Here is a 9,737-nt window from a genome sequence, read left to right on the forward strand (position 1 = left end):
TTACAGATTTTTCTTCTTCTTTTATTTGTGTAGTTGTTGAAAGTTAAAAAGTGAGATGAATAATGGTAACTTACTTACCCTACCATCTAAAAGGCACAAAAAATGAAGGGTAGTAAGGTGGGGCTGGCTTCATAATTGGAACAAGCAATTTTAATTACCAGTAAAGAAAGATATTGCGAACCTAATTTGACCTGTTCTCTGTCCAGATTTGGAGGTAAGACTTATTAATTGATTTTAACTTGAAACTAATTGTAATAGGCTAAAATTATAGAAATTAGATGTAATAACCTTTTGATTATGTTTTGAATCCTTCCAACATGTCTTATTTCTAAGAAAACACTATAAAACTCGTAACAAAAAATGTACACCACCATTTTTTCTAAACTTAATTGTTTGGTGATTAAAAAGCAGAAGATCATTTTTTTTAGCATTTTCTTCAAATCATATCGGCCACCAACCACTTCAGGAAGACGTGAAGGCAAGTAATATAAGTTGTTAGAACATAGCTTTCACAATTAATAATAAAATTTGAACAAAAATCTTATACTGAACAAGTCCTTTGTCACCAATGAAAACAAGCATCTTTTTAAAAATTATGGTAACCTATTCTCTAATGTAATTGAATTTTGTTAAAGGACGTCTCTGTTTCATATTAGTAGTAAATTGAATAGTACAAAATAGTAATATAGAATACTTCTGGTCAAAAAATTGCAAAAAGCTAGCACTAGTAAAGACAGATTTTTCGAAGATGACAGAGAAAGTGTTACAATAGAGCAAGATGGGGAAATAGAGAGAGGAATGGGAATAGTGGTTGTGAAGCTCTACAGAATGTTCTTCAACTTTTATCTGATGGGGCCTTATGGTTTTCTCTGGTTTGTGAATGATTCAAGACAGAAACGAATTGAATTTATCTGATGGGGCCTTATGTTTAACTTCTTTGCGGTTGTGAAGCAAAACATTAAACTGATATAAAAATGCATGGTCTAACAAACTTACGGAAGGGGATTTGAGTGCTTATATAGAAGGGAATGGCTGGGCATGCAGCGTTGTTTAATTATTTTCCAAAATAATTCATCAAAAACAAAATAGAAAGGTATTTGATTTAAAAATTAAGTTCGTTCATATGTTGCAAGTTAAAATGATCATAAAAATGTAAACGTCAGAATATTCCCACTTATTAGATACAATAGAGTGAACTCTAAGCTGAAGCTGGCACTGATAATAAACCATTGTGCCTGAGCAAAGCATCTGGTGTTGGTTCTCTCCCACGGAATTGCACAAAGACCTACATGCATCAACATAAACATGTTCTAACACATTAGATCAAAACCAACCATATCTCTGTTATGATATTTTCTGCAACTTTATTAACAAACTGCCCTAGACAAATGAATTATTGAAGGAGGACTGACCTCTAATGGTGCCTTGCCTCCTCCAAGAGCAAGAATGGTCTCCCTGAACTTGTTTCCCGTTTCTTGAACAGCCTGATTACATGCATATAATGAACACAATCAATATGTAGCAAATAGTCAAAGGATAGAAAGTCTAACTAAACATCCCATACCAATGTTTGATATTGTAATTATGTTACACACTATAAACCATTTAAGAACTAGTCTCTGAATATGCAGGAGCAGGACCATATCACCAATTGAGAAAAATGAAATAGGAGTGAGGAAAGCCAAAACTACATTCATACAACAGCTACTAATTGTTTGAGAGTATCACTTTTCAAAGTGCAAAATAATCTCTCCTTCCTTTACCAAGGTAGGAACTAGGAAAACCCAAACCTTTGGTAAAGAAAAGACAACAAAATCATAAGATAGGCTACTCTGTTTATTCAATTATGAATAATTGTGAAATAAAAGGGATTTTAAAAATTAAGCATCCAAGTCACTAAAACAATAAAATCAATATTAAGAGATTTCCTTTATCAAATATACCTTGTTGTTATCCAGTCCAGCATCCTCAAATGCAGAGAAAGCATCCGCAGACAACACCTCAGCCCACTGCAGAACAGACAAATTCACCATCCATAAGATAGTTTTCTTTTTACCTTCGCCAAAGGGACAAAGGGGGTTCCACGAGGAACAAGGAGAATAAAAATGCAATACAAAATAGGTGAACTAATCTATACCATTAAAAAGGAAAATGTAAGGAAACGAAGATAAAAGACTATCAAGATACAATAAATGACCATTATTATTATTAATAACAAGGCAATGGAGAATATACCTTGTAACTATAGTATCCAGCTGCATAGCCACCTAACAAATGCAAAATCCAGAAAAAAAAATTGAATGTATGTTTTGTGGACATATTGTTAAGACATATAAGAGACATAATTGTTAAGACATATAAGAGGCATAGCAAACCTGCAAATATATGACTAAAGCTGCAAAGGAACCTGTCCTCTGGGAATGGAGGAGTTACTTGAGTTCGCTCAGAAACTCTGCGATCAACATCGTAGATAGATTCTTGTCCCCCTGGAACATATTTTGTATGAAGTTCCAGATCCACAGTTGCAAATTTTATCTGCAAATTATATTAATGAATATAGATTAGCAACCAAGTCATATATTTAAACACGAGTAATGTGATAGAGAACAAGTAAGGTCAAAATCAGCATAAAAAACTAGTTGTACTAAACATTGAATCCTTACAAACAAATTATGCAGTTCACTTAAGAATTAATAGAACCCAAGAAAATAGCTTTATGAAGAAAACAGTTAAAACTATTGAATTTTGGCATGGTATAGGGCTACATGGTATTTACTATTTAAAATTGGGCTTTGTAGGAGTTGGTCTTTAAGGGGTGTGAGCTTAAGAGGTGTTTTGGCATGGTGGCATACAGGATTGGAAGATTGCTTGCCATGTAAGAGTGTCCTTGTCATACTTGGAGAAAAACCAACTTGAACAAGACACTAGCTTAAGGATCTTGGCACCATTGAAATTGTTGTAAACCACTCTTCTCATTTTCTCAATGTGGGAGTTACCCACCTCATATCACACACAAATGTTTACACAAACTAACAAAAAAATTGAAAAGAAATATACAGCATTTGAAATAAGTTTTATTAGCAACTATTGATGAAAAGACAATTTTGAGGTTGGAAAGTGAATCCTTGTACAAGGATATGTCATAATGAAAGTAAGTAAATTAAGAACCTTACAGGGATCTTACAGTTTTTGTAAAAAAAGATGTGTCTAAGCACTATATCTAATTATATATACAAAGTAAAAAGAAATAAGAAACAAGACAGAGATCCCCCAAAGCACCAATATCTTCTAAGACCGACTTAAAACCAACAAGAACATAAAAGTTATCATTTAATACAAGTTGGAATGCGAAACAAAAAAGTATATATACTTTTTTGTTTCTATTCTATTGCACAAGAACCATAAGATGCCATTCTAGATGAGACAAAACATAAATTGGTAAGCTAAGGAGAGTAACATAAGCAATATTCAAATAACTATACATCAAGAAATTATTAACCAATATATCTGTACTACCTGCCGAAGACTTAGAGAGCCAGCACGAAAGTTTCTAGCAGCAACAAGCTTCAAATATACTTCTTCAGGGAGACTCTCCCCAGTTTCATAATGCTTTGCAATACCCATTAAAGTCTCTCTGATTTGTAAAAAATGTCATAAAAATGTAAATACATGTTACTCTAATTAAAAAAGCATAATTGCACATTCAAAAGCTAAGTATACTAATATGGAACACATTGACTCATATAAGGGGTTAAAATGGACCAGGCCACTGAAAACAACCTATAAACAAGCCCAGTAGTTTCCCACTGACCCATACAAATGAACTGGGGGGAAAGTTGACACCTTGAATATGAACCCAAGCAAAAGCATTACCAATGCCTTTGGACAACAGTTGCAAAGAATAGCATATATGGCAAAACCATAAGTTATTTGGGAGACTTCAAACAAAGAGGATGAAGAACATAATTAAATTAAATACATTAAATAAAGTAAGGTATAGAAATTACATTCATCACTCTAGGTTACGAGAGAAGGAAGGATCAAACATCCATGCAAGACAATGTTATAAAGTGTAAAATTATATGGACAAGCATTCTTACTTACCTATGGTAACACCAATTTTCCATGAACTGAGAAGGTAACTCGACAGCATCCCACTCTATTCCTCTAATGCCAGCAACCAAACCCTCATCTTGCTTAGTGAGCATATGTTGAAGAGCGTGACCAAATTCATGGAAGACAGTCTCGACCTGAGTTAACAGAAATTGTTGTGAAATATTATAAATTTATACTATGTTAACAACTAGTAATCACAACTCATTCAATGAACTCAGAATTGAATCAATAAGTTGGTGTATCTCAGTTTATCAGCTGATATATCATGCCATAATGATCAAACAATTTTATTATAATTAAATCACTTCTTGTAAGCATTGACTACTTTAACCATCGGCAAAAACACAACCGTGTTTGACATTTTATTAGTATGACTTCATTGTGCACATCCACAGATAATGTGCATAACTAAAATATAAAATAGATAAATACACTCAGTAAAACAGAAGTTACCTCACGAAATGTCATTAGACTTGGCTTATTTCCTACTGGAGGTGTTTGATTGCACACCATGTGTGCAACAGGCAACCTTGTTGAGGTACCATTGCGTGCTAATACACGACTACGGGCAAAAACTTCATCCATCCATGCACCTTGCCTTTTTTCAGAAGGACGACTATAAGGATCAAAATAAAAATACGCAATTGGACTACCTGAAGAATCCTTAACACGGTAGAACCTAACATCTTTGTTCCAAACCTGAATAACAACAAGCATTTATTAGTAAATTTCAGATACCCAGTACAAGAAAGAAACAAAGATGAAATAGAAGTAATTTAGTTACCGGAGCTAGACCATCAGCTGACTCAATTTCAATGCCAAAAAGTGTTTTTACAAGGCTGAAGAGTGCATCAGTAACCTTAGGCAGAGAGAAAAATGGACGAAGCTCTTCCTGCACAACATAATAGCAAAAGTTTAAGTTATACAAGGCAGTATAAAAGTTTCAATGACAACATACTGAGATATTAAAAGCAATGGAAGTAGTTTCATTTTCAAAGGAGTGAACAATTAGCAAAGCATGAAAATAATAGCCAGAACTTGAAAAGTACAGTAACCCAAATTTTGAAACTTTCCATTAATACAATATGGCACAGTATGGTGTTAGAGGAAAAAAAATGGTTACTCAAGTGGCCAAAAAAATCCTGTAGGAATAAAAACTAAGTATGAGAACATTTCTTACATGCAACAACAGATTTTTGAAATTAAAAAGTCTAGTTTAATTACATATTTTATAATTTGTGTTTAAGTAATTTATTTACGACATTCAACCAAATAAGTTACAAATATTTTAGAAGTTCTTGCAACTTTTCTATAAAAATTGTCTTAAAGTTAAAGATTAGTGGTACTGAGTACTGACATAACTGCATTTTTTATTTGAAGTATTTCTTTAAAGACTATAGGAGGGAGAGAAAACAACCTCATTTATATCATATTTTGACTCACGAAGCCTTTCACTCCAAAAGCCAAAGTCCCAATGTGTCAAATCATCAGCCTCAGATGCACCCTGACTTTTGGAGAATTTCTTAAGATCTTCTATATCTATGAGAAAACAAAAATGAAATAGCTAAATTATTGCCTAAAGGAACCAAATTTAAATATACAATCAGCTCAAAACTATTAGGTGTTGAAGTTGGAATTTTTCCAAAAAGACATAGTTTTTTGCTATTTTGGAAAATTAAATAACAACTCAGGCCTAACTCCATGAAGTCTATATACATGAATACATGATTCATTTTTCCGTTCACGTAGAGAGATTGAGGCTTGGTTGTTATATATTTGTTGTTGTCTGTATAACTTATTAATCATCCAGTAAAAGATAAATTCAATTTAAAATCAAACGCGCACAGTAAATCAGAAACATCTTATACAATACCTTGCACTGCAGCATCCCAGGAAGCACTGCGAAGCTTCTCCAGAAGTTCTTCTGCTTTATCAACAGTTGCCATCTTTGTTGCCATGCTAACCTGATGGAATTTATGTTAAAAACCTACAATAGAATTGTATTCTTGAATCTCAACAATGAAAAAATCATACCTCAGCGTAGTTATTGTAGTTGAGAAGCTTGGCCTTTTCCAACCTAAGCTTTAAAATTTGCTCAATTATTTCTGTATTATCCAATTGTCCACCAGATGCACGTGTTGCAAATGCCCGATAGACTTCCTCACGTAAAGAACGGTTACGAGCATGTTGCATGACAGCAATATAACTTGGAGCATCCAAGGTAATGACCCATGGACCATTCTCAGCAGTGGCATTTTCATGTCCCTGCAAGTACCATCAAGAAATTAAAACTCAGAAATCTAGCCATTGTCATAAGAATAATAATATGTTGATGTGATATACCTTAGACACTGCACTTTGTGCAGCCAACCCAAGAGCAGTAGCAGGTAAGCCTTCAATCTCTTTTTTATCAGTGATTAGCTTTTCAAATTTCTTTGTAGCGTCAAGAACATTCTCTCCAAATTTTTGTGATAACTTTTCTAGCTCCTGTGCATGGTAAGTGATAAAAAAATCAAATAAAATAAAAATTAACAAAAAAACAGCATCATTGCTTGAAACTTTGTTAAGGTGTGCATCCAATCACCTCGCTTCTGTATCTGAGCATAAGTTTGGCATCATTCAATCAATTTTTTACTTGTTATGTTTGGTGTACATGGGGCTGACCCCACCTAGTGGGGATTAAGGCTTGGCTGTTGTTGTATTTGGTTTACATGGGAGTTAGGAATAAAGCAAAACCCTACTATACTAGCAAAGTGCTAATAAAATTGGGATTTCAAGCTGTTGTAAATGGCTCCTTTCTAATTTTCAATTCTTTCAACAGAATTTCATCAGTTCATGTTGCTTATCCTGATTATTTAGTGACTCATATACATTCAAATTTAAAAACATGTACATTTTCAAACCCATTATCTCACTTTCCATTCTTGTAGGAAAGGGTATAGGCTTGATTCCTTCCATAAAACAAAATAATATAGAGCCAAATTTTAGTACTTAATAACTAGCTTGTGCTGTTTTCAGTTTTTATAAGAGCACACCTGTTCAATTCTGTTGAAATGTTCTCTTTTATCATCTTCAAGAGAAACACCATTAAGGACAGCCTCCTTTATCTGGCCTGCAAAGTCACAAGTGCAACTGTTACTTGGTTAATGTAAAATGACAAGTCCCAGACATTACATTTATTTATGATTAAGTGAATGGTAACTGGAACAACACTTTTTAATTTAAAATGCCTTTAAGAGAATAAAACTTAACCAATATGTAAGTCATGCATATATTCCATTTTACATGACAAATACCAACAAGTAGAACACACTATTTATCTCTTAGACTTGGAAGCTCAGCATCAAATTAGAAAAATAGAAATACACAACTCGCAAGATACATAAATAAGAAAATTTTAACCAACTACACATTCAGCATCTTTCACAATTCTCCATTTTTTTAAAGGCTCGTCCATTTTATTAAATAAAAATCTAGTAGCAACTTAGCATATAAAATACCATGCCAATACATTTGCAAGCAACTTGGCGCAAAAAATAAATTCACAACACAAGAACAACATAACATCCAGCATCTTTCACAGTTCTCCTCCTTTTTTGCAAAGGCTCCTCCATTTTATTAAATGAAAATCTAGAAGCAATCCGAGCCACTTAAGAATATAAATTACCATTTGCGATTAACTTAGCATAGAAATAAATTCATAAAACCTGAACAACAGAACATTGGAGTAACTTACTTTCAACTATACGTTTGCGAGCTTCACTCAGTGTCTGCCAATCAGGAGACTCTTGAATGGCTTTGAATGCATTATAAATCGGTTTGCTTTGGCCCAGTCTAAGCTGAAACTTCACTTTTTCCGGCTGCAAAAAACGAGTAAGAACTATTAGTACATCAAACACAAATCATAAAAGAATCACACAAGACTTCCACAAAAACTGAAAAGTATTAAAATCGAAGCACTCATCTGTTTTTTTATAGAACTCCATTGGCTGGTAGTTTTTTTATATAGAATTTTAAATATTTATTACGAAATCAGTATTGATAAATGGGTGACAAGTGACAACTCACTTTGTAGCTTTTGGATAACATATGATAGACCAAAGAACCAAATAGAACACAACAAGACTCTCTCTTCTTTCATCCACAACCTTAACAATTTCGGAAATCAAATAGCACGAGATTGCAAAGCAAATACATAGAAGAATATAAACCAAAAAATAAACATGCAAGAAAAAAATAATACCTGAACATCTTCAATGGCAGAACGAAGCTCAGCACTATCCTTAACAGATTTGAGATGATTGACAATGCCCCAAACCACAGACAATTGATCCACGATCTTCTCCAACGGTTCCACTAACTTGGACCATGAGGGTTCAATGTTTCGTTCCAATTCCTCCAAATCGCCCTCCTACAATACAAACATCCATCAAATCAAATCAAAACAAAACTCAAATCAAACCCCGACCCATTATCCAAACCCGAATAAAACAATAAAAAATCAAGAAATGAAAGAAAAAGATACCAGCTTCTTGAGGAGTGCACGAATGCCAGGTCGCACGTGTTTGGGGTCGACGGCATCAAAAGGAGGGAATTCAAAATCCTGGAGAAGAGGGTTAGATGCGAGGTCGTCATGAAGTGATGCAGAAGAAGCCATCGATGAGAAAGAAGAAGAAGAAGAAGAAGAAGAAGAAGAAGAAGAAGAAGAAGAAGAAGAAGAAGAAGAAGAAGAAGAAGAAGAAGAAGAAGAAGAAGAAGAAGAAGAAGAAGAAGAAGAAGAAGAAGAAGAAGAAGAAGAAGAAGAAGAAGAAGAAGAAGAAGAAGAAGAAGAAGAAGAAGAAGAAGAAGAAGAAGAAGAAGAGGAGAAAGAAAGTGGTGAAGTTGATTTGTGAAGAGCGTCAAGGCAGAAAGAGAAGGAAGAAGACCAGAGGGGACAGGTATGGGATTTTGGGAATTGTTTAGGGTGAAAAAAGGAACGACGAGTGCGGTTTAGGAGTGGGGGAATAATGGAACGAGAGGAAGTGAGAGAAAGAGTGAAACGAGTAGCCATGAGTATGTTGGCTATAAGAAGGGCGCAGGTTAGACCTATGTGTCTCATTTTTGTAAGAGATTGTTTTCTTTTGGATTGGATTCTTGGTCACAATCTCAAGGAAAGGATTCATTATAGATTTTGGGTTAGATTCATAATTACGGTATAATATTTATCCACGTGGAAACACTTATTTATCATTCTCATTTATATTACTTTTTATTAATTAATAATTAAATATAAATAATGGATGATATAATAATAATGTAAAAATTTATTATATTATCAGTATATATATCTTTTTTCTTATCGATATAATGTAATATTTATATAATATAATGTAAAGATTTACAAAAGTTAATATATAATCCACCATTTATTTATTTGCATTTACTTTTATTAACCATTCATTTTCATCTTTTGGACTTATCTTATATATTTTATTTGTACTTATCTTATATGTTTGAGTTATATTGTCAATTATTATTTCTACTTCATAATGAATCTCAGCATCAAGTTGTAATTATAAACATATGTCACATTACAAACATTTGTGGGACTTAACCCATATTATACATGTTACTAGAGTGTA

At 33.4% G+C, this 9,737-nt stretch overlaps 1 protein-coding gene across 1 annotated transcript; it reads right to left on the minus strand.

Annotated features, from left to right (window-relative positions):
• LOC109349122 (probable cytosolic oligopeptidase A) lies at positions 1,071–9,223 on the minus strand. The gene is made up of 17 exons (XM_019589807.1): positions 8,642–9,223; positions 8,360–8,527; positions 7,853–7,976; positions 7,152–7,228; positions 6,460–6,603; positions 6,151–6,381; positions 5,990–6,080; positions 5,534–5,655; positions 4,901–5,008; positions 4,570–4,815; positions 4,105–4,250; positions 3,517–3,634; positions 2,376–2,535; positions 2,236–2,267; positions 1,944–2,009; positions 1,413–1,484; positions 1,071–1,285 (listed from the first exon to the last, which is right to left on the minus strand). Exons 1-17 carry the CDS (start codon positions 9,212–9,214, stop codon positions 1,199–1,201), a joined length of 2,565 nt encoding a protein of 854 aa, XP_019445352.1. The 5' UTR covers positions 9,215–9,223; the 3' UTR covers positions 1,071–1,198.

This window comes from Lupinus angustifolius, chromosome LG06 (genome assembly GCF_001865875.1).
Source record: "Lupinus angustifolius cultivar Tanjil chromosome LG06, LupAngTanjil_v1.0, whole genome shotgun sequence".
Taxonomy (NCBI): Eukaryota; Viridiplantae; Streptophyta; class Magnoliopsida; order Fabales; family Fabaceae; genus Lupinus; species Lupinus angustifolius.

Excerpts from the sequence above, each read along its gene's own strand:
- LOC109349122 (XM_019589807.1), bottom strand. The coding sequence starts at position 9,214 with ATGAGACACATAGGTCTAACCTGCGCCCTTCTTATAGCCAACATACTC. Across the intron at positions 6,604-7,151 it reads ATTTCAACAGAATTGAACAG|GAGCTAGAAAAGTTATCACA; the intron begins GTGTGCTCTTAT and ends TACCATGCACAG. Across the intron at positions 2,536-3,516 it reads GCTCTCTAAGTCTTCGGCAG|ATAAAATTTGCAACTGTGGA; the intron begins GTAGTACAGATA and ends TATAATTTGCAG.